This window comes from Leuciscus leuciscus (genome assembly GCF_965113295.1).
Source record: "Leuciscus leuciscus genome assembly, chromosome: 25".
Taxonomy (NCBI): domain Eukaryota; kingdom Metazoa; phylum Chordata; class Actinopteri; order Cypriniformes; family Leuciscidae; genus Leuciscus; species Leuciscus leuciscus.
Window position 1 is genome coordinate 21,274,062 of NC_138724.1, and position 25,127 is coordinate 21,299,188.

The following is a 25,127-nucleotide window of genomic DNA, read 5'->3' on the forward strand; positions in this document are numbered from 1 at the left end:
TCATATTCTTCCGTTCTCGGCCCTTCCATGCGGTGCTGAGATCTTAGATCTGCTCTCTGTGCTTAAACACAAAGTGAGTGTTCTCTTGAATTTTGCATGCAAATGAACTTATTTTGCTGATGTAGAAAAGAGGACGATATTCCCAATGCTTTTCATGTCTCGTGGTCAGTCTTTGCTGAAGTGTCAGTTCAGCCAGAACGGAGGAGGCAAGACAGGTGTTTTGCAGATAAACTTCTATCATCGTTACATATTTATAATGGGATGGACTGGATGGTCGACTAGTCACCCATATACACTTTTATTCAGCAAGGATGCATTAAATAGATCAAAGCTGACAGTAAATACATTTATAATGTTACAAATAATGTTGTTCTATTAATCAAAGAACACTGAAAAAAATTTAGCATGGTTTACTTTCCACAAAAAGTATTAAGCAGCACTACTGTTTTCAACATTGATAATAAAAGAAATGTTTCTTCAACAGCAAATCATTAAATTAGAATGATTTATGAAGGACCATGTGACACCGAAGACTGGAATATTGGCCTATTCATGCCAAAAAAGATAACTATAAACATGACTATATCATTCTGTTTATTCTAGGCGTGAGATGCAGTTCTGTCGTCTGCTGCTTTAAATTCTTGAGCTCTTTAAAGCAGGATGGATTCTGATTGGCTGTCAATGTTTTTATCAATCAAAAGCAAGACAAAAATCATTCTGAAAGTGATTCCAGCTAGGGGTGGGCGATATGACCCAAATTTGATATCACCATATGAGTAATGTTATTTCACGATAACGATATATACCAAGAAATAGTTATTTTTGCTTTAAATAAAGTTTTTATATCAAAATCTCTGATACCATTGAAATAAATTACAAAAAAACGAATACTAGCCTAACTACCACAAGTTAATAAAAACTGTCAAGCTCACTGAAGACAAGCAAACAGTCTCAGATAAATTAGTAAAATATGAACAAAGAAACTAATTACAAGCAATAGGGCGAAGAACTACAATAGAACAAAAAACTTCAAGCACTAGATAGGCCTAAATAGAAATACTACATAAATTGTATAGAGTAATCAAATGTACAAAAAATACTGCATTGTCTTCAATGTGTAAATTAAATATACATTTATATTTATTAAAGTTACAAATCCGATTCGGTCAAGAGCAATGAGATTGACTGATTAAAATGAAATGACACAGACAGCAGCAGGTTTATTAGGCTGCTGTCACTTTAAGACTGAATGCACTGATCTATAGCCTAATGATACACATGTGCTTTTTTCTCAACTGTTTACACTTAAGACAAACAATTGTGTTTACAAGGATACTCGCAAAGGCAGGCATTTTGACACATACGAGTGTGTATTTGACCGTTTAAGCCCAATTAGGTGGCAAAAACAACTCAGAATTAATGCCCAAAACTCATGCACTGTATGATTAGCAGCTTCATGTCACGCGTCTCTAACATCGCTCAGAAAAAGCCTCTCAGACAGTGCACACATATACCAAAATGAGTCCTCTTCCGCTGCGAATTGCGCTTGAACGATTTAAAAATCACTTGTTAAAATCACCTAATTCCTACGATATTATTTCTCTGTGCCGTTATGATTATAATTGTGCACCGGACTCTCCAATTCTTTTATATTCCTTTCACGCTATTCTGTTATTCTTTTATTTTTAGAACTATATCTTTATTGTTATAGCCACCGTCCTTGGAGTGAATAGGCCTTAACGGCTGCAGAAAATGCATCTTTGCCATCACAGGAATAAATTTAAATTTTAAATATATTAAAATAGAAAAAATAATTGAAACTAATAATATTTCACAATATTACTGTTTTTATTGTATTTTGCCTTGTCGAGCATAAAAAACTTTTTTTAAACCATCAAAGCAGCACTTTTGCAACAAATTCACTGCCCTCAACATCACATAGAGAAAATTATGAAGTATTCGTGCAATATCGGTCTCTCGAAGGATTGCATACACCTCAAGAAATTTTATTGCATTTCATCAAGATATTTCTGATCACAAGAACATGTTCTGAGAATAAACCCAACCTGATTAAGGTATAGCGCTTGCTTATGACCACCAACGACAAGTCGGTTTTTAAAAATATATAGTTTATAGAGCCGTACCAATAAGATAATATCACTTCACTAACCAAAACAAAATGTAATCTAGTAATAACCACAGGGTGGTTAAGAAATGAAATGGTCAATTTGAGCCCTTATCATGATACTTCTTAGCTGCTTTTTTGACTTGGCAGGTTACAAATCCAGAGTACCTCAGAGGCATTAAAAATTCACAACATCCAATAAATGCAAGATCACTCTCAGACAACTATCAAATTCAAAGCCCAACTTCTAAAAAGAGTAATGATGGGTGATTACAGGCCTGACATTTTCAACTTTCGAATGAATTCAGTGTCAAGGTTACAGCCTCATTCATTAAAATGGGAATTAAAAAAAGATAAGCAAGATTGCTTATGCAAAGGTTAGTCTTTTAAATGCAACCCAGACCAAAGAGCTCCGGAGACATCAGGAAACTGAGTTTCTGCACAGGACAGACCTCTATGCGTTCACAGCTTTTTCCAGGAGTGCTCATCTCCTGCGTCTCTAAGCTCCTCTGTCTCATTAAAGATGTAACCATGACCTTTCCTCATATTCACAAGCTCAGACTGTGCATAAACATTCTCCTGTTTGCACTAACGTGTGAATGATTCAGCAGCAAGCTCAAGATGAAGTCCCCTGCATGGGTTGGACATCACTCTTTCCAGCTGATCAGGGACCTTTCCGTCCTTTCAGCAAGCAATGGCTTTCGCATCATTCCAAAAAACAACAGCAACAACTGTAAGCTTATGGAAACTCAATCATTTTCTTACCTCAATGAGGAAGTCGCCAGTTCTCAGGCCAGCTTTCCATGCCACCCCTCCCTCATCCACAGACTCCAGATACTGCAAAGCAGGGAACGCTGGAGTTGGAGTAAACTCCTCGATGGGGGTATCCGCTAAAAGTCCAGGCCAAGCCAGATGAGACAGAACCAAAGGAAAGACATTGTGAAGATCAAAAGACATTGTGCTAGTTTACTGGACCCAGATTAAACCTTATAGTGGACTACAATACATTTAAATAAAGATAAAACATCTAATAAATATATAAAGTTAGGACTAGGATTGAATTTATTTATTTTAGATGTTTCATCATATATATATATATATATAAAAATACACATACATATAATGATTTATTAATAGTCCATGAATAGCCGAAAATAACATTTTTACATTATGAGTGTCTGATAGCCCAATGGATAATGAGTGTGGCTAAATAAGAGCATCTGGTCTGATGATACATGATGCAAGCTGCAATGCATCCATCCAACCAAATCAAAAATGAATGCAGGAGTTGGGACGTTTATATAACCAGAGAAAATGCATGCATGGATGTCACGGCTGACAGTGTGGGGAGAAGCACTGGTCTGGAGCCTGACAGAACGAGGGGCATCGCATGAGCTGATGCAGAAAAAAGCCACAGTGCACCACTCGCAACTTCAAGGGATCTGTAGTGCACTAGATGTGTAGAAACTAAAAGCATTGCAGGTGTGGATGGGGTTGGGGTGGATTGGGGGGACACTTTTAGTGTAAATTAATTCTTGCACAAGTAGTAAATGCACCAGATGGATAAAGGTTTGTCAGAGTTGCATACATTTTTATGAAGGATTTGCAAGTGAATTAAATACTTTCACCACAGTAAGAAACAGCTGGAGTGTCAGGAAGCCCTGGAGACAAAGTGCCAGGAGAGTCCTAATGCAGTCCAACACAAGCCAAGCACATGGAGCAGGGAGTGGGTGGGGGGTCTGTGTTTACACTTCACAGATTTGACAAGCCCACTTAAATTCATCGCAGTCAAGTGATGGACACGCTGACACCAAGAGATGCATTAATTCAGAAGTTCTTGACATGGATGCAATTCATGCAGCTCAAGCCACGCAGACACATCAAATCAAGTGTGCGCGCGCGATGACGCGCTTTGAAATCAACAGAAATGACGTTAAGTGAGGGGGTACAAAAAAGACAACACGAGCGAGGGATAAGAAATAGTGTGAAATGAAGGACCAACACCGTTTGATTCTCGAGGGTATAAAGCATGAAGTGATACACAGTTATGATGAGGCGGCGGAGACGACGAGGGGTCCGTCTTTTTTCCTACCTTTCGCCCCTCTCAAAACGAACCCGAATCCCTCGTTATCCTTCTTCTGCAGCACGACCGTCTTTTCGTTGATAACGCAGTCGCTGTGGAGAAAATTCCGCGCATAACGACCGTTATTACAGCCTATCATCCTCATCATCGCAACCGCCGCGCGCGCGGAGTGATGCTTCATCCTGACAGGCGTCGGCTGAGCGGAATTAATCATTTTTGCGACGAAGAGAGCGATGTGACGAGAGTTGTAACCGTTGAAAAAAGCTCACCGCCGGCTTTATCTGTCGAAGAAGGAGCTGTGACACCGGTTAAGAAAGGCAGGGCCCGGTCGCCGGCGAGATAGCGTGTCGTAAGCTAGAGACATAACCGCCAGATGAAGGATGAAAATCACCAGAGGAAAACATGAGCGGTAATCTTGGAGAAATGGGTATGAGAGAGAGAGGGAGAGAGAGAGAGAGAGGGAGAGAGAGGGGGGGAGAGAGAGAGAGAGAGAGAGAGAGGGGGGGGGGGGGGGGGGTAGAGAGACGGTTTACAGTGACACAGAGAAAGAGAGAGCGCGCGAAAGAGTGACGAAGAATGTATGCATGTGTGCGCGCGCACTGGCCTTAACTGAACGCGCGACTAAAAATAATTGCATGTGTCCATTGTAGATTGGAATTGTGAAGAATTTAACAATCCTGATTTCTGGTGTTTAAAACGCTTTCATTAATAATTCTTTAAGCACTTTTTGAATAATAAATATTTAGAAATCAGAATCTAATCGCATTGAATGCCCTCAGCAGTCTGTCACCAAATGAAGATAATGCCAGATTTCAACATACACAACAGATTTAAAAAAATAATCAGTCATTAAAAATGCAATTGTTTCAAAAAGTGTGGAAACTAAACCAAAACCTAACCCTAACTCTATAGTAAATACATGATGTAGTTAATTAATATTACTCAGTACTTATTTGAGTGAGTACAATGTAACTATGTCAACTTAAAATAAAGTGTAACCAAAAGTGTTTGTTGACTTTTCATAGACTTTTTAGAGGCGTATAAATTTGGAAAAAAATCAAAAATTTGGTCCTAACGACATGTATAAAAATTAAACATGCATTCATTCTGATTCATGCATTTAGATTAACTATTCCTTTAACACAAAGCCGCAGAATCTAACATTCTGATCAAATAAATCCTTTCAAAAATCTTTCGAATGCAGTATGATTTATTAATTCAATTTTTTGACTGAAAATGTATGTATTTGTCTGTTATTGGAGAGATTTGTAGTAGGCATACTATGATGGTGGCTGTCCTGAATGACAGCACAACATCTGTGTGACACTAAGTGTTTCCTCCTGCCTTGCACCAGCAGATCAATTACTGAAGGTGTTAGAAGGCGCCAGAGATATCTAGAGATAGATAAGCAGTTTGAATATGACAGCAATGAAAAGCAAATGTTCTCTCTTCTCCCTGAAGGACAAGAGGGCTTGCCATCTTTTAGATGGAGTATTAAATCCAGTCCTGGAAATCAAGCCTGAATAGGTAGAGAATCGCTCAAACTGCAACGTCACAGACGTCTCTCACAAAGAGCTGGAGTCTCATTTCCATCAGGTACATGAACTTTATTCATATCAGGAAATGGGATCGTGGTCTGGGAACCTTGCATTTTGACTGTGTCCTTAGAATGAATTGGACCCTAAAATAATCACTAACGGTCAGCAGCTCTAGTTTGATTAATGCACCCAAAAAGGTCTTGAAGTGTTTATAATCCCATAAAAACTTTAGCTGGCATATTAACAAAATGGGCTTAAGCTTTGATCGCAGAGATTGCCCGACTTGCCTCACAGTCTTAAAACTATAAGATAAAGTCTCGCTGAAATATTGAAAGCGCTCCGAGCTCAAAAGGTAGAGTGCTGACTCCTGAGGAATGATGCATGGTTGTCATGGAAACATAATCTGCTTTGAAGGGGACACTGTGGCGATGTCACAGAGCAACAAGGTCATTAATATGTTAGAAGAGGCTCAATAGCTTTGAAATATTATTTGCTCATAATTGTATTTATACCTGCGAGGTGATTTCATTCCAAACACCTTTTGTTGACTCCTACACAACACATTCAGACCGCTGTCCATCACGGACCAATATTTATACGCCAATGTGGATTAGCTATTTAAATCTCAAATCCATTCTGTCTTGTCCTGCTGAAAAGTTTACACCGGAATCCATTGCAAATGTATAATATCTGGAGAATAAAATCAGCGTGTCTGGAAAAGACTGACACATTTAACAGGTATCATACGTGTATCTGTGTCAAGTTCACCTAAAAGCACCTACGTCCTTCTGTACGCCTGTCACTCAAGCTCCCTGCAGCAGGAAGTAGCCTGCACTGCATTGCCATGGATTCTCTGTCTCCATGACAACCAGCTCCGAGCGAGGGGTGTGTCAGCTGGGTAGGAGTATGGTAGCCGGATGCGAGAGGATCTGTCTCTTTTTTTGTCTTTTAACACCCTGTGCCAAATGTGTAAAGTTCATAGTACAGCAAAATAAATAATATTACACTTAAATAGCAGGGTTATTAGAGTTCAACTGCTTAAAATAATGTTTTCGTTTAAAATAAAAATGTGATTTGAAATCATTATGTTATTGCCTTACTGGACTCCACAGTAAACCAATGATTTGTAGCTAAAATCGCATTGTCAAAGACAGCCAGTTTATTTCTAAATGTGCAGATTTACAGCCACATATTTTGACATCATAATGTCAAAAGGCTGATTTTTTTTAAATGCCATCAGAGTGTCTGCATCACGCAGTGATGACCCCAAGCTCAGGCGTTGCTTACATAACCGGCCATTTAAAAGAGTTTTCACACTCTTCAAACCATTTTTCCCCACTGAATAACAATGTGCTTGTGCGGCGCTTTGTGTTAAATGATAGTAAGGTGGCAAAGTTTTGGGAAATCATGTTTTTAGCGTAATGGATGGGCAGGTAAATGGATGACTTGTGCTGCCCTTTGATACTCCGACAAGAACAATTATTAATTATATAGGCAATCTCTGGCCATGAATAATTATAATGATCTTTTTCTATTATTATTCTTTGATCATACTTTGTAGATTAATAATCCAGAAAATTATCTGTTTTGGAGTAAATAAAATGCAAAAAAAAGAAAAGAAAAAAATGAATATGTATGTATGTATGTATATATATATATATATATATATATATATTTATATAAATTATTTTCTTTTCTTTTTTTTTTGCATTTTATTTACTCTAAAACAGATACTTTTCTGGGGATTTTGGATTTTGAAAACAGACTGGCCAATTTTTAAATGCTTAGGTAAATCTATCGTCAAACTATTAAAATTAGGCCATCACCAGGCCCAGATGGAACCTGCAGATTTTTCCTCACATTTTCTGTGATTCTGGTGGAAAATCTGCAAAATGTGTTAGTGGTAAGTATTATCAATCTGCTTAAAGGAATAGTTCACCCAAAAATGAAAATTATCCCATAATTTACTCACCCTCAAGCCATCCTAGGTGTATATGACTTTCCTCTTTCAGCCGGAGATATATTAAATAATATCCTGGCTCTTCCCAGCTTTTGTTTTAAGTTTTTGAAGCCCAAAAAAGTGCATCCCTCCATCGTAAAAGTAATCCATACGACTCCAGTGGATTAATAAATGCCTTCTGAAGCAAAGCGATGGGTTTTTATAAGAAAAATATCCATTTTTAAAACTTTACTAAACTATAATCACTGGCCTCCGGCAACGGCTGTACATGAGAGAGTCGAGTTCCGGCGGAAGTGTGACCTCTGAACCGACATATGATGTAGGCGTAGGTGATTAGGTGAGAATAGACACCTCTCGCGAAAAACCACTTAACTTTCTTGTGAACGCACGTACGGCTGTCGCCGAAAGCCAGTGATTATAGTTTAGTAAAGTTTTAAATATGGATATTTTTCTTATAAAAACCCATCGTTTCACTTCGTATGGATTACTTTTATGATGGAGGGATGCGCTTTTTGGAGCTTAAAAAACTATTCAATGCCATTACAAAGCTGGGAAGAGCCAGGATATTAATAAATATAACTCTGATTGTGTCCAGCTGAATGAAGAAAGTCATATACTCCTAGGATGGCTTGAGTGTGATTAAATTATGGGATCATTTTCATTTTTGGGTGAACTATTTCTAATTAACAAACATCTGTTTAGCACAATCTGTATAACGTTGTGAGTGACATTCCTATAGAATTCCGCCAGTGCAAATTCCGTGTGGGCCTGATGACGACGACAACATTGGAATGTTTATTCCAGACAGTTTCTTGTCTCTCAAGGCCCCGGTCACCAGCTTAGCTGAACTTGTCGAGGCAAAACATACTAATACTGACACTGCAATATTCTATATGCAGAAAATTGGTTAGAGTAAAAAAATAAAAAATCGATCAGTATTCTTGTCTGAACTGTAAATACAAATGCAATAGAGAACTCATTTAAAACTACCGTCATATATTGAACCCGACACACTTTAAACATTGGTCAGATGGATTAGAAAAATGTTTGATCATACCTTGATGCATCAAAACTGTCATAAGATCCCACAGTGTAGTGTCGGAAGAGCTTCCTTCTCTCTGAACGGTCCGCCCGGGCATCTGTGAAGACATATTCACAGAGATTAACTTTAGATAACTCCAATTATATAATATTTTAATGTTGCATAGTGGTCAGAATCTGTGCCACTGAGAAAGAGCCATAAAATTCCTTTTTTACTTTTCACACATAAAAAAAAGTTTCCACCAAAATTCTAGTGTGACTGTGTTTAAGCACTAACCCACCGAACTTTGAACACTTCACAACATCATTATCACTACTTTCACACTGAATATAAAATGTGCAAAAAGAATAAAAATAAGCACCAGCATTTTTGAGGAGTACAGCAGATGTGATAAAGTGAGAATGTTCAGTGTAAAGGTTCGGTTACATAATTGCACTGAAAAAGCTGTCTAGTCACATATTGGCCTTACTGTGTGCCATATGTCACACAGACCCAGGTGCCATTTTTTAAACATTTAGTCGTTTAGCCAACGCGACGATACCAACTGTGCTCTAGAAAATAATGAAATAAATGACAAATGGTGCTTACCGTTTCACCTTGACATACAGATTGTCACTGAAAATCAATCAAACCAGCATGACGCAAAAAAAAAATAATCTAATTTCTTGATCACACGCCATGAGCTCACAATGAATCCACAAATTATAACAGTGAATTCAAAATCTGTACTAAACTAACTATACCACATTACAAATTTAATTGCAACCAATAAAAAGCCCTTTGGAAGACAGGGACCATTTGGCCCATAATGGAGCCAAACTAGACTAGTCCTCCGAGAGAGCTCAGGAAGGCCAAATATTGACTGCGTTTTATGAAAGGAACCAGGATGAGAGCCAACAAAGCTAATGAAGATAATTTTTTTTATGTCGCAGAGATTAAATGTCTACGCGGCATTATGGCATCATGTTTGTACGACATTAAAACGACTGTCCGCAGAGGACTCGTACAAATGGATCAAACACAAAAAGTCGATTAATATCCAAATTCAATCAAATCACCTTGACGTTAAGCACGGCCCCAAAAGTGCACTTATAAAGATTGTCTCTAGGGAGGAAGTAAAGGGGGCACAACTGATGATCATAAAGATCCTGAGCAAACGTATACACATATTCATCAATTAATGAGATTCTCAAAGAGTTTGTTCTGCAGGCTGCAGCTTCAGAAAACTGCACCATTTGTATTGTCCTCTGCGGTTCTGTTGATACACGATGATATCAGTAGTCAGGAGGCTGCGTGGGATTCAACACTTTCCCCTTCCAACCTACTCACTGGTTAGCTGTTAAAGTTACAGACGCTCAATTCTTTGTTGAGCTGAAACGTTTTGATGTTCAAACAAAAGGAGGTTTAGATTCAGCGCAATTCTTCAGAGACATCCGCTCTATCCTGTGACTGCTAATGTAAGATGTCCTCCCCATATGTCAGTGGTTTCAAATATATAAAAATGCGGTTTTAGGAATATTTTGGTTAATCAAAACATTCGATCAAAATGTGTCCATCTAGAGAGGCTAAAATTCATATGTTCATTACCAAAGAAAAAACAATCACAGCATTAAAATACAGCTTTAAAATATGAATCATGGCAATTTCTGAAAAGTAAGCTTTTGGCACTCAAATGTTTTGCTTTCATTTTTGCCATACATATAAAAACGTATCAAATAATATTGAGGTCAGACTGGACATGCTATGATGCATCCCGTGAAATTAATAAACCAAAACTGAATCGTTTGAGTGTGCAAGTGAATCATCACACTCTGAGCCTTGACATTACCATTTATAGATGTGTTTTGTCAGGTTGTGCATTATGCAGTTGAGCAATACCTGATTTTACATGCATATACTGTAACTGAGCAGAGGAATTTAATACCAAAGAGATACTGACGCTATAATTAATAGGATGAATAAAATGGCCACCGTGTTAAGTGCCATCTCTTTTTCGTTCTCTTTCTCACATCTTAATGGAACACCCTGTCAGTTTCTCCTTTAGCAGCTGTGTCGTATTTCCAACAAAAAGAGTTCTGGCATGTACACACAGAGCCACACGTACTTGACATGAGTGTTGTTCCTCTGTGGACAGAGTGAGGGAAAAAAAGTCTATTTGACGTGAGGGCGAGCAGCGATGACAGCTGCTACAACACCGGATTTCAAATCACCAGGGATAACTTGCTGTGTGGCTTACTTGATCAAATTCATAAAGATAGTAAGCAAGTAAGACTTGAAGGATGCAAAACTTTCACAGCAGCGTCAGAGCACACCACTGGAAAAAAGTAATAACTATAATATTCTGCCAGTCACTCTAAAGTTTTAAAACTACAACTTGACCACAGTTTCTCACTCAGAGTCCGATGAATAAAACTAGTTTACCTGATTTGTTGTCTTTGACAAAAGCTAAAATATGTTTGAGAACTGAATTAGATCATTAAATTACCTTTTGGATAGTCATTTTACTGCCATTTGTTTGCAACAATAACTGTTCAGTGCCTCTGAAACGCACACAAAGAGTCACTACAAGTCATCGGCATGCACAATTACCTTAAAACGCAAACACAAAAAGTGTTTCAGAACAAACTCATTTGTGCTGCAAAAACCACAAACAACTGCAACTGAAATTTGATTGACAACAGACTACGACTTATCATTCCTACACAACTGTCCACAATGCAAACATCAGCGCAGAGCAAAACATACAATTATTAGTCGCGCAAATCCGTAATTCGTCACAAACCTCCTGAGTTTGCCACATCCTCAAATCAACATACCTCCAAAATGAACCTTCTTCCTGGATCTGCTAGTTTCGTCCATTGGTCCCCTTTAGTTCAACCCCCGAGTCAATCCGAGAAACACTCAATTCTCCTTGCCTGAGGGGGGAATACCACTTTTCTCGATCCCACAGGCCCTGATGCCTAACTTCCCATCTCCAAAAACTCTCGCGTCTCCTCGAGTGCTCGGGTGAGAGCTGACCATCAGCACCACACACATGGAGAAGAGAACAGTGGCATTGGAAAAGATGGTATGTAAGCTCTGTTCTCAGTGCCGTGAGAGGGAGAGAGAGTGTATGAGAGAGGGAAAAAAAAAGATGCCACAAAAAGAGAAAAAAAATCTTACCAAGGCCCACTCCTTAGCAACAGGGTTTGTACAGTGTAGAGCATGTTTCCATGGAAATATATCAATCAGGAATGTGCATGAGTGTTGCTCGGAAAGGTTCAAGAGACTTCAGCAGAATACTTGTGCGGTTGCTAACCAGCCGATGCTGGATTTAACCATGTCCGATTTTGAACACTGCACTAGATCGTCAACTTTCAAGGCTATCCAGCAGCGTATGGATGGGTATGTGATGCATTTTAGCTAAATGTTGGATTCTGCCTAAAAATAAGAGCGTTTTGGGCAACATTCTTTAAAAGATGTGAATAAAATAAAGCAGAGAGCATCGCCATGGGAACTGAATGACTGTTCCGTAAATCGATGTAAGAAATCAGCTGTCCTTGCAACTCTTTGTGAGCTCTTCACTCATAGCATGCATTGTAGTAGCCATGATTTCAAGGATACCAATCGCCTCCCATCACAACGGAGCATTTCTTACCTTTTCGCACTGCCATCCTGCTCCTTTTGCAACACTAGCAAACATGGATGAGGTTCAAAACGCCTCAGATGACACTTATACTAAAGATAGCAAGCATTTTCACTTCAGATCACTGCTAAAATGTGTGTGAATTGATCAAATGTCCAACAACTCAATTATTGGCCGTAGCATGAGGAATAAAATGATACAGGCAAAAGACCCAGTTTCGCCACAGAAAAATGTATTTGGGTCAATGGTGTGACATACATTTTTCATCTCTTATTTTATTCAAATATATATATATATATATATATATATATATATATATATATATATATATATATATATATAAAAATTGCAATTCACACATACAATAGCTTAAACACACCTCCTCTAAGATGAAAATGTTTTCTTTTAATGATGAGCATGTTTTTAATGTATGACCAACAAAGTCATGTGATGCAACCAATATGCAGAAACAAGGGGCAAAATTTTTTAAAACAGTAAATTATATCATAGCGAGGACCCCTGCAGACCCTTATGACTGTCTGTAAAGGTCAATAAGTTTATTAAAATATAAGAGAAGTTGGGAGGTTAGTTTAGGTTCTACAATGTCATGTTACAACCTCACAAAAACATAATATTTAAGAATGAATTATTAATTAATTGCATTTAGTTTGTAAAATATATTTTAAAACTTTAACCTTTTAATAATTACATAATTATTAAATAATCATCATATGGAATTTTACTTGATGGTTACACCACATGACATTATTAGAGGCATTAAATTGAAAGCATTCTTGAAAATGGTAAAAAGCACAAAAAAAATAAATGTTTTTACACAGACTTTAAAACTAGACTTTAGACGTTCTTATTGTCACTGAACCAATTTACTCATCGACTATGCAAGAATTATTGAAACATACGTTTTTATATGTTTTAATGGTGATTTGTGTCATTTTACGATGTTAAAATACTTTCTCGTACCCAGGTTACAACTATAAGTAGGCCAAGATTCCCCTAAACATTGAAACATTGCTCTGTTTATTTGAGAATTCCGACTAACTAAGCATAGCAACACTGGCTCAACCAATAGAATGCGTTTAGGGTGGGACTACTTGTTTATCCAAACAACAGCAGCAAGGAAACCTGTCTGAAAACATTTTTTTTACAATTCAGATCACCAAAACAGTTAGCCATACAGATGCAGAAGCACTTACAGCAGGACAACCTCAAGGCAAATGTTGTGTTTCATCATATGACGAATGGGTGAACTTAGATCTTACAGTCTGAGAGCTGAGTCAGCCAGACTCTCTCCCCCAGTCACATGGGCCAAAGCCTCTTGGCCAATGACAGCTGTCGTTCACCACACCTCCATTCTGCTCACCACATGCTGTCGTGAACAGCTCTCCATTTGTTTCATGTAGCTGCCAGTAGCTGTCTTACTGTACATGGTCATAGCCAACAATCTGGACCACAGCAGAGAATTATCATTGAGATTTTTAGACTAAAGTGTGACTGTAGATTAAAAACAGGATTCAAGTGCGATGCAATGCAAAGCCTTTTACTGTTACTGTTATACAGTGCATGCATAATTATTATGCAAGTCAATATTCTTCTGATCATATTTCTAGCACATTTTACTAATTCCAAACCACATCAATGTGATTCTTATTAAGAGGGAGACACCTTGTACTTCTGGAGACTCTAGGTTGCAGACAGTTCTGGAAAATGGTGGCACTGGAGTCTTTGTGACACTGGTTTAATTCTTGGTTTAACACAGAATTCTTCACTTTAATAATTGAAAACTTTTGCAGTTAATATTTATTAACTTTTATTCTCAACCTGAGCATTTCTTGTCCAATGGTCATGCCTCAATTTAGCAATTTCTATAGAATTGCAGTATATATATACAGTGGTGGACAGTAACGAAGTAAATGTAATTCGTTACTGTACTTAAGTAGCTTTTTTGCGTATCTGTACTTTACTGAAGTATTTAAATTTGGGAAGACTTTTACTTTAACTCCACTACATTTCAAAGTCAAATATCTTACTTTTTACTCTACTACATTTTCAAAATCAGTCGTTCCTTTTTATTTATGAGTGGATAAAAACTGAACTGGTCAAACGAGCCACCAATCACAGTAGCCTACAACGTGTGCGCTTTGTTTTGAACTTGCCTTGGCTGTATCTACTAACCGCAAACCAGAGCCGTTAAATATGAGAGTTGCGACCATAGACAGTATATAAGAGGTTGCGACACACACGGCTTGTTCGACTTGAATCGGCGCTGCACAGACCGATCAGTTTATGACATCAAAGTATAGAGCGAAATCGCGAGAGCGATTGAAAAGCATACAGAGCCGTCTACTCTCTAATCGCTCTTGCGGTATTTTAATGTCATTCACCGATTGGTCTGTGCAGTGTGCCGTTTCAAGTCGAACAAGCCTACTGTGATCTCGCCGCCGCGCGGTCACGTGATTCGTGTAGCTCTCAATAGTTCCAAACAATTTGTGTTGCCAATCATTTTAAGCGGGGCAGAGAGCAGCAGCTATTATTGCAGCAATTATCGGTAAATACTGACGCATAATGAACATTGCTTATTACCTTGACACTAAAATTACTTGCATATAATAGCATTTTTTTTTCTGAGGAGTAGCAGAAACACTGCATTAATACGTTTTGGTGTTTAATTTTGTAGGGAAATTGGCTGCTCCCATAATGTAGTGTGTATATATATATTCAATGGCATTGTGCAGGTTTATGTGAATGTATCATAACATTAGGATGTTTATAATTATGACCATAGACGCTTGTGAAAAATGTGTACAGTAAATACTGTAAATGTATTATACCTTATGGGATCAGTCCCCTTCCGTCCAAAATTAAACACAAAAAAATGTATTCAATTCAAATATATATATATATATATGAAGAGTTCAGATGCAAAAGCCTCTAAGTGCCATCTGAAATTTTCTTCTAGAATGATCATTTATATCAAGCTCGTATGTTTAAGTTCAATAATTTCACTTAAATGGCAATGCAAATTACCTATTAATTGTCATTTTAATGCAATTACTTAACTTAAATATACAAGCTTTATAAAAATGTTCATTCTAGAAGAAAATTTCAGATGGCACTTAGAGGCTTTTGCATCTGAACTCTTCATATATAGACTAATTAATGTCATTTTATTAATAGATTGATGTGCCAAGAGTGACGTAGTCTTCACGTAGACTGAGTTAAGCAAGAGTCTTGTGACAAAAATTATAATAGGACATTATAGCAATAAAAAAATCATAGTACTTGGATACTTAAGTACATTTGAAGGCAAATACTTTTGTACTTTTACTCAAGTGAATGTTTAAAGGCAGCACTTCTACTTTTACTTGAGTAATATTTTACCTTGAGTATCTTTACTTTAACTCAAGTACATGGTATGTGTACTTCGTCCACCACTGTATATATATCACTTATAAATGATTATATACAAAATGAATAGTAGTTATTAAAGACCCCCTGTGGTGAAAATCAAGTTTTTAATGTTGTTTATATGTCTATGTATTAAAAAAAAAAAATGATTTAAGACAAACCATGTACAAATTCATAAGTCAACACCATTGCTGAGTATTTTCTCCTTAAAACTGCATTGAACCAAAGACAGTCTCAAACACATGGTTTGAAATCGCTGGTGTTTCTGACGTCACAAACTACCTTGTAACCAATCACATCAACGTGTGATCGTCAATGAGTGGATCTCTGAGCTGGTGTGAGTGAGTGGAGGCGGGGCTAATTAGCATATTCATATAACCACGTATACTAAATGAGCATTCAAGCTATTTTAAGGCATAAAGAGTTTAAATTTGTAATTTTGCTGATCAAAGATGAGTTTTAACTGATACAATTATTGACTACAGGGGGACTTTAAGACTGATGTGGTTTGGAATTGGTAAAATAGGCTAGGAAGAAAAATATGATCAGATTGCATAATAATTATGCGTGCACTGTAAAGGTTCGGATGGATTTCAATGAAGAAAAAATCTAAACGCCTCTATGACACTTGCAGCACACACACATACAGGGCTGAAAAACGCACAGTAGCTGCACTGATGTGGAAGGCATTCATTTGGCCCAAAATAACAACTCTCAACAGAATGTTGCCCCTGGCCCCTTCTGCCAATTTGCACAGTGAATGTTGAGTGCGCACACCACAGCTACACAACAGCCAATGATTGTACTCACAACTAAAAAAAATCATCTAAATGTATCAAACATTTGGACTAGAGTAGTGCTATGATTGCTGTTAATAGCATTTCTGCGCTCTGTCCAATTTGGATATAATGCACAATTTCTCAGGTGCTCATTCACAGCTATGGTTGACGGATGAACTCGAGCATTTGATCTGAGAGGTGGACACGCGTGCGCTTTGTGGCCTAGTTGCAAATGAACACTAACTGAATTAACAGCCTGCTATCGCCGTAAGGCTTCTCACATATTCTGTGGGTTATCAGAGCACTGGAGAAGAATAGAGTGAAAAAAGACAATAAGAGGAAGGGGAAAAGTTGTTTTCCCCTCACTGTGTAAAATGTGAAGAAACAAACAATCATGTAATCTGAAGCTTACACTTTATTTGTGATAGTTCACCCAAAATGAAGATTCTATCATCATTTACTCACCTTCATGTTGTTCTAAATGCATATGAATTTCTTTCTTCAGTAGAACACAAAAGTAGTAGTTTAGCAGAATGTTCATTCTGCTTCTTTTAATACAATGAAAGTAAATGGTGACCAGGGGCTGTCAAGCTCCAAAAATGAGGAAAAGACAGTAAAAGTATCATAAAGTAGTCCAATTGATTTATGTGAAGCCAAATCGAAGCCATTAGAATTTCTGAAAAGACCAAAAATTGAATCAATCACAGATTATTAACCTCAATTTCAGCTCTGAGGTATTGAAATATATGCTGTTTCTAAAACACTTCACTGATGCCACCATTGGTTCTCTCATTAATTTTGTATACGAAAATATTGTAAAGCTGTAGGAGATCTTGAATATAGTGCACAAGCGGATTACTTTCGTTGTATGAAACAGAGCAGTGTGAACTGTTTGTTGAACAGTGTGATTCTGTTTTCCACTAAAGAAAGAAAGTCGCATGGGTTTGGAAAAGTGTTGTCATTGTTAAATATAAATAAAACTAAAACTATTAAAAACTATTAGTTGGGGTTGGTTTTCACCAGACTGAACATGTTTAATGTTTGGCGATGTCACTTTGTAAAGAAAAACTATGCGCCTATAGACCGAACGCGTAATACACATGCGCATTACATCACCGTTTTCACGAATTTGCGTTTTTGTAATTTACACGGAGACGTTAACGATGTAATTTTCAAAAACTTGCACTTTGAATCCCGTTTTCAAATATTTGCGCATTTTTTGCCATTTTTAGTTGAAAACAGGGTTGTGTAAACGGCCCTTAAATGATGACAGAAGTGCAGTTTTGGGTGTACTATTCCTTTAAGTTGCAATGTCAGTGAATGAGAACATGTTGAATGTGTGTGCCGGTGTGTATTTGTGTGTACACACTCACATGGCCTGTCCTCGTTGGGTTTGCTTGGGATCTCTTCCACACATTCTGCTGGGAACCAGCCTACATTCCCTCGGGCACTGCCTTCCCAGAATCCTCCTTCTCCAATACTGAGAACTATAGAGAAAGTCAGCAAAAAAATATATAAAACACTGTTCTCACTATTTACATACTGCATATATTGTGCAGTCCTAAATATGACACCAGGAAAAATGACTGTAATACATGCAGCTCTTTTACTGTTCAAGATTATTTTGCTCATTCTCCGACTGACATTATAACCACTTCGCTACTGATTTGTAAATACACATGCCAATTATATACATCAGGCCTATGATGAATTTATCCAGTGAAATCTTTACTTTTATCCACTGAAATCTCCCTACTTCATCTCTTTCTGTTTGTGAAGTGTTGCTAGCTCCGGCCAGGCATCGCCTGGTGCCGAAGGGCAGAATCTGTGAATTCTTGTTCTCCATATGGCAGGAGATACTGCACTCCCTGTTACAAACCAGCTTTTCCCTTCATTTGGTGCACACACTCTTAAAAAATTTGCATATTTACTATCAATAACATATGGTTTAATTGAGTCAAGTTAAACTGAAATGCAATTTTAGAGAGACTTTTACCTTTAACCCTGTCGTTCTTGAACAAAGCTATTTCGCCCTCAGCCTGTGGTTGGTAAGTCTTGACCACCACATAATGTCTCCCTGGCACAGCACTGTACAGCTTGCGTTTGGACCCTGGGGTGTCCATGCCGGAAAAGGCATCCCTGTTGGCACGGGGACTGGGAATACAAGCAACATTATCTGAATATTATTATAAATTATAATGTTATATAAATTATATTTATACACACACACACACAAATAATAGTAATAATCCTAATAATGCATTTGTACTGTTATTATTATATTGTTAAATAATATAATAATATATAATTTTGTTTAACATTTTTATTATAATAATAACAATTATATAAACAATATATATATATATATTTAATAATATATTTTATTTAAAAGTACATAAATATAAAATATAATATAGAAATAAAAAATATATATAGAAATACACACACACACACATACAGTATATATATATATATATAAATAAACATTAAAATATTTAATATTATTTAAAAATATTAACATTTAAAAAAAGAAATCTAGCTCTAAAGTTAATTAAGGCAATAATAAGTAATCTCGGATGCATTGCTACAACATACATGAAGAGAGATAATACATTTCTAAGGGCATGACAGTTTAATCTCTGATTTTAAGAGATGAAGACGTGGAGGATGAAGACCCCTAAACAGGGTCTAGCAATGTCTGTGGTAAGCATCGAGGCGCACTAGGATGCTAAAACACAGCTATAAAAAGTATAAGGGCTCCCTCTGCTGGATAGACATCATAAATATACATTAAAGCCAAGAGGTTCTCCTAGACATGTTTCCAACAAGCAGGGATTTTGATTCTTGCCCTTGGCCAAGCTGAATCATTAACTTATCCAGTGACGGCTCACAGGAAACATTACCTCTAAAAGCAGCTGAGCCCTGTCCCGAGATGCCTCCATGCGCTCAGGAGGAGCAGACGGCTCCCATCCAAAAAAAAACTTGTTCTCCAGAAAAGTGCTGACATTAAAGACTCAGTCCCGACGATGTTGTTAATGAAGGTGTTAATGAGGGAGCGATGGAACTAAAAATAACATTGTAACACTCACTGCACAAGAACATCCAGTTTTCGACGATGATGACATGCATAATCTTGGATGCACATATTGTTCTTTTCCATGCTTTCACTTTAACTTATAAATGCAGGCCTGGCTTCACAATGAGGCTGATTGCAAATCAATTTCAAATTGTTTTTATAAATAAAATAAAATAATTTACCATACATAGGGTAAAAAGACAGTGAACAAATCGGGGTAAAAATTGGCCACAAGTATAAATATAGTCTATTCACAAACCTGAATTCTGGCATCATGAAAAATAGCTATTCATCCTGTATAAAAATCATATGGTGTCATACAAGCAACTTAATGTTCACATATGACATGCCCTACCTCTCAACCTCTCAAAGTCCCCGTGGCATCTGGCTGCTTCAGCCTATAGGAGCAGATGAAATTGGGACATGGCACCTACATATGCCCTCTACGTGCCTCCTGCTTTTTTAAGCCTCCACTGAGACCCTCTCAATGTCAGTGCCCAAAGTCAACACACCTAGATTAGCCTTCTTACAGAACAAAGCTTGACGAAGATGATACAGATGTGATATTTTATTTTTTTATTTTTTGGAGCCCAAAAAAGTGTTGACAAGCTAAACAGCCCTAAACAGATACACCTGTTTTATTATTTTAAAATGAAATGATAAATGAAGAGTACCAAAAAGTGGTAGCACAACCTGCAACACCTGTGAGAAAATAACCATATGAAATATGATGCAAAAAGCACACTGTGCCACATTTTAAGAGCAAACTAAATAGGGTGCATGGCACCGCAAAATTAACTCCCAGCTGCAAACTGCAGCAAATCTGTTCAGCCAATCAGATTCAAGCGCTGAAAATCACAAAAATGACCCCAACTATCTTTTAAGCATCAAAAATACCAGCACTATCTCTATCCCTCCTTGCCACCAACTGTAGTTACATGATATAAGTGCAAAACACTCTGCAACAGAAATCCTAATTTGCTTATATTGCTTGCCGATATCTAATAATCAACTTTCAAATGGCCTCACATACAGAATCTACACCAGCTTGAAGAAAAGCAAGCATATTTCAGCAAACCATAAATGACTGGCTTACTCATTTAGAGCACCGCCTATGGCAGCCAACCGGTCTGCCAATGCAACTAGCTGTCAAGCGAGCAGCGAAGCTTTCTTATCCAGCTTCATCCAAAGACAATTACATAAGCTGCGCTTCGCATCTTATTTTTGGAGAAAAAAAGCAAAAAAGAGTTAATGTGGGCTGAGGTATTTATGCAAAACAGGGAGGAAGGAAACAAGGCCAGTAAGTGTTAGAAATCGGTTCAAGCGCTGCACGTATTCACATCCACAGGTCTATTTTTAATCAAGCTTGAAGGAAATAAGGTCTCAACATCTTTAAGATTTTGACGCAGCAATCAAAATATGACCACAGAGGCAGAATAGCTGCTATGGCAAACACTTGGCTAGCACATAGCCAGAGAAATCATGTTTATATTGACAGCTATAGAGTTCAACTTAGATTAAGCTAAATCGGGCTTCATTTAACTCTGTAGGAGTTCATTAAACACTGGTAATTTTACCGGGGTCTGGCTGTGAGTATTGGTTATTTGATTAGTATGTTGCAGGCTATAGGGTTCAAGCTACAGGATGCATATTCAACAATACTGTTATTCAACTTGTCCCAAGACTTTATGAGTTGTTCTATTTTTAATGACAAAGAATGAAAAGAAATTATTTGCAAAAAAGGTACTTTACAATACCAGTTTTTAAAACTTCTTGAGTACAAATTGCTAATGCGAAATCCATTATGCTTAGCTAAAATATGTTTTTTTGACTAAAAAACTATTTATGTCAAGTACCATAATAACCTGTTTAATAATTAATGCATGCAATTAACTATTTTAATAATTAATACAATTAACAATCATTGCCCCTGCTTGTAGAATACATATAATAATATAATAATAATATATTCATATATAATATCTATCTAGCTATCCATCCATTCATAAAATTTGTTATATAATGGTTTTAATGTAAAAATAGATGGGGATGATAAAAAATAGATTTTATATAAATATTACCCCCCAAAAAAATATCTATCCACATTTCCATCCATAAAATCAATCTCTCTCTCTCTCTCTCTCTCTCTCTCTCTCTCTATATATATATATATATATATGAAGAGTTCAGATGCAAAAGCCTCTAAGTGCCATCTGATAGAGCTTGTATATTTAAGGTCAGTAATTTCACTTAAATGACAATTAATAGGTAATTTTCATTGCCATTTAAGGGAAATGACTGAATTTAAATATACAAGCTTTATAAAAATGATCCTTCTAGAAGAAATTTTCAGATGGCACTTAGAGGCTTTTGCATCTGAACTCTTCATATATATATGAAGAGTTCAGATGCAAAAGCCTCTAAATGCCATCTGAAATTTTCTTATAGAATGATCATTTTTATCAAGCTTGTATATTTAAGTTCAGTAAATTCACTTCAATGACAATTAATAGGTAATCTTCATTGCCATTTAAGTGAAAATATAGAATTTAAATATACGAGCTTGATAAAAATGATCATTCTATAAGAAAATTTCAGATGGCATTTAGAGGCTTTTGCATCTGAACTCTTCATATATAAACACAAACAACTAATCAAACTACAAGCAACAGCACAAATAAATACAATGGAGCGAAGATACAAATAAAATAAAAAGTGCTTTTCAGGTATCTAACAATAGTTTTCAGGTATAGAAATTGAATCAAAAGTAATTCAATTTAAAAAACCATTGCATATAATCTTCACTGTATAAATTAAATAAAGATTAATCATTATTAAAGTTACAAAAGCTATTTCAATCAAGAGCAGAGAGTGATTTTCTTGTCTTTTGTTGTTTGATTAACATTAAAAACACAGACAGCAGGAATATTAGGCTGCTGTCCCTTTAAGACAAAATGCACGGATCCAGTAGACTGATACTGACCACATGCGTTGTTTTTCTCAACTGTTTACATTCACTTAAGACATAACCTGCTATGTTCGCTAGGATACTTGCCAAGACGGGCATGTTGACATTTTGTGTGAATTTGTCCGTTCAAGTGCAAGACTTGAAAGAGAACTCAATATTTGCGTGCTGACTGAGACGCGGCTTTCAGTGTGCGTGCTTCGGATGAGTGCACACACAAATCTTCTTACAGCGTGCCGGAGTTCTCTTTCGCGTCCTCTTGCGTTTGAATGTTTAAATTGGCAAGGCTTCAATGAGTTTAGTTTAAACACAGATACCAAACCTGCGCTTGCGTGCTATCAACTCCCGGATGATGACGGTGTAAATGACATATTACAGCATTCGGCACTCGCACTGAACAAAGTTTACAAAGAGTTTACTTTTTTTTTGATCATCGCTGATGTAATTGGGAAGCCAGAATGCATATCCATCAACAGGAACATACATTAGTCGAACTCTGTCTGTCTGTTTTACACATTGTTGCTTTCAACAAACTATATTATAGATGCATCCTCAGATTTAAGATGAAACTGCAGTGCAAGTGCGTGCCAAACCATGGGTGGAGAACGGTACGGTTTGATTTACCAAGAACCGTTACACCCCTAATATATATATACTGTATGTGTGTGTGTGTGTGTATATATACATTACATACATACATAATCATTGAAATATTTAAATGTATTATATTCACACACACACACACACACACACACACACACACACACACACACACACATATATACAGTATAAAACTCTGAACAAGCAGCATGTTGTATCTACTACATGACCTTTACTGGCACGAGAAGGAGCGTCTCGTATTTCCCTTGTTTATAGCGGTTGACAAATGGCAATATGATGCTACAACTGACTACATCTGCTTCGGTTCCATTCTGAGCCTCTGAAGAGCAGCCACATTATCTAATACACCATGGAGTAGAAGCCACATAGAAGCCACATAGACACCGACTGAAAGTGACACGCTCACACATGTACACACACCATACGGACATAGCCATAGCAACTGCTGCTGTAACTAAGGGATGGCGTTCCATTTGAGCTGCACATGCAGGCACGAGAGCCAATGATATTTCCACGGGTTTGACACTGGCACTGGAATCCAAGTCCCCAGTTTTGGATCCGAAAGACCAGCTGTTTAGTCTTTGTTTTCGGTTGTTGTGCGTTTTTTATTCGTAAATGCCATCGTAAAACACGTCTAGCACAACAAACGGATCTATATAGGCTGCAGCGTGAGAAACGAGAGGAGAACAGGGTCAAATACCAGAGGAGTTAATTCTTCCTTTTTAAAATGACATCTAATTAGAGTTTTTTGCAGTGGAAGTGAGTAATTGGCCTGGCCCACTTACTGTACCGAGCCTGCTCTCGCGCTAGAACCCCTGTTGAGTGACAAGATTCGCACACCCACCGACACACATGCATGCGAGCAGACGCACACAAGCGCGCACACACACAAATACACATGCATGCTGAACTTTCACTACACGACGAGCACCCACGCAAGCATTCACTCACAGGGAATATATATATATGCATGGCCACACACACACATGCTCTCTATCTTTCCGAGCAGATTCTCGCCTCTCTCTGTGGCCTAATTGTTTGCCAAGTCTCCATATTGCACCTTTGTATTATGCGCTGCTGCACCCAAAGTCACAAAGCTAAAAAAAACAACAACCTGGGCGCCTGTCCAATCCCATCCTGGATCAGGTGCATGTCACATTGCAAATGCAACCAAACCTTGGCTGATCGGGATATTTTACAAACAGATGTCCAAATATTTGTCACTTTTTCTTTTTCAAGGCCATAAGCAAACCTCACGGGTTTCACCGTTGCACACAGATGCGCCAGATAAAGTCTAGTCTTTCGTCACAAGGTTACAGTAAACATACAGTAATGGTTTACTATATGCTGCAATTGGCATAATTTATTCCCACATGTTGTTCCAAACCTGTGTGACTTTTTCTTTTGTGAAACAAACAAGGAGAAATTTTGAAGAATGTCTCATTTGCTCTGTTTCTTACAATTACATTAAATAGGAACTGAAGCTTCCAAGCTTCAAAGAGGACTCTTGATGTTACTTTGAAAACGTAGCATAAAATAGTCCATATCAAGAGTTCTGAAGCCATACAATAGCTTTGTGTGAACTATCCCTTTACTTTTATAAAAACTCACTGGTGCAAGTATATTGATTTCAAATATTTTTCAATATGTATTATTTCTTAGAATTACCCTTTTCAAACTTTTAAAATAACATATAAAGATAAGAAGAAATATCCTTTTCTCTTAAATACAATGCACTTTAAAAATTTATAGTTTATTCATTATTCAATAAGTTGCCAAGGGAATGACTGTTCATTTAAAAAACCCACATAGAACCCTTTAAATATTCACTTGATATTATATTTCTTGTTGTATAAACTAAGCTACATACCCAGAATATGATGTGTT

General features: G+C 37.2%; 1 protein-coding gene across 1 annotated transcript in view; it reads right to left on the bottom strand.

Moving 5' to 3' along the window:
- The window catches only part of shank2b (SH3 and multiple ankyrin repeat domains 2b), a 107,885-nt gene that overhangs the window by 35,409 nt on the left and 47,349 nt on the right, over positions 1 to 25,127 (bottom strand). Inside the window, exons 12-16 of the mRNA XM_082160306.1 lie at positions 18,575 to 18,732; positions 17,952 to 18,065; positions 8,764 to 8,845; positions 4,218 to 4,300; positions 2,891 to 3,015 (exon numbers count right to left, since the gene is read on the bottom strand). Coding sequence (XP_082016432.1) covers positions 2,891 to 3,015; positions 4,218 to 4,300; positions 8,764 to 8,845; positions 17,952 to 18,065; positions 18,575 to 18,732 — 562 coding nt within the window. The remainder of the gene's footprint in view (positions 1 to 2,890; positions 3,016 to 4,217; positions 4,301 to 8,763; positions 8,846 to 17,951; positions 18,066 to 18,574; positions 18,733 to 25,127) is intronic.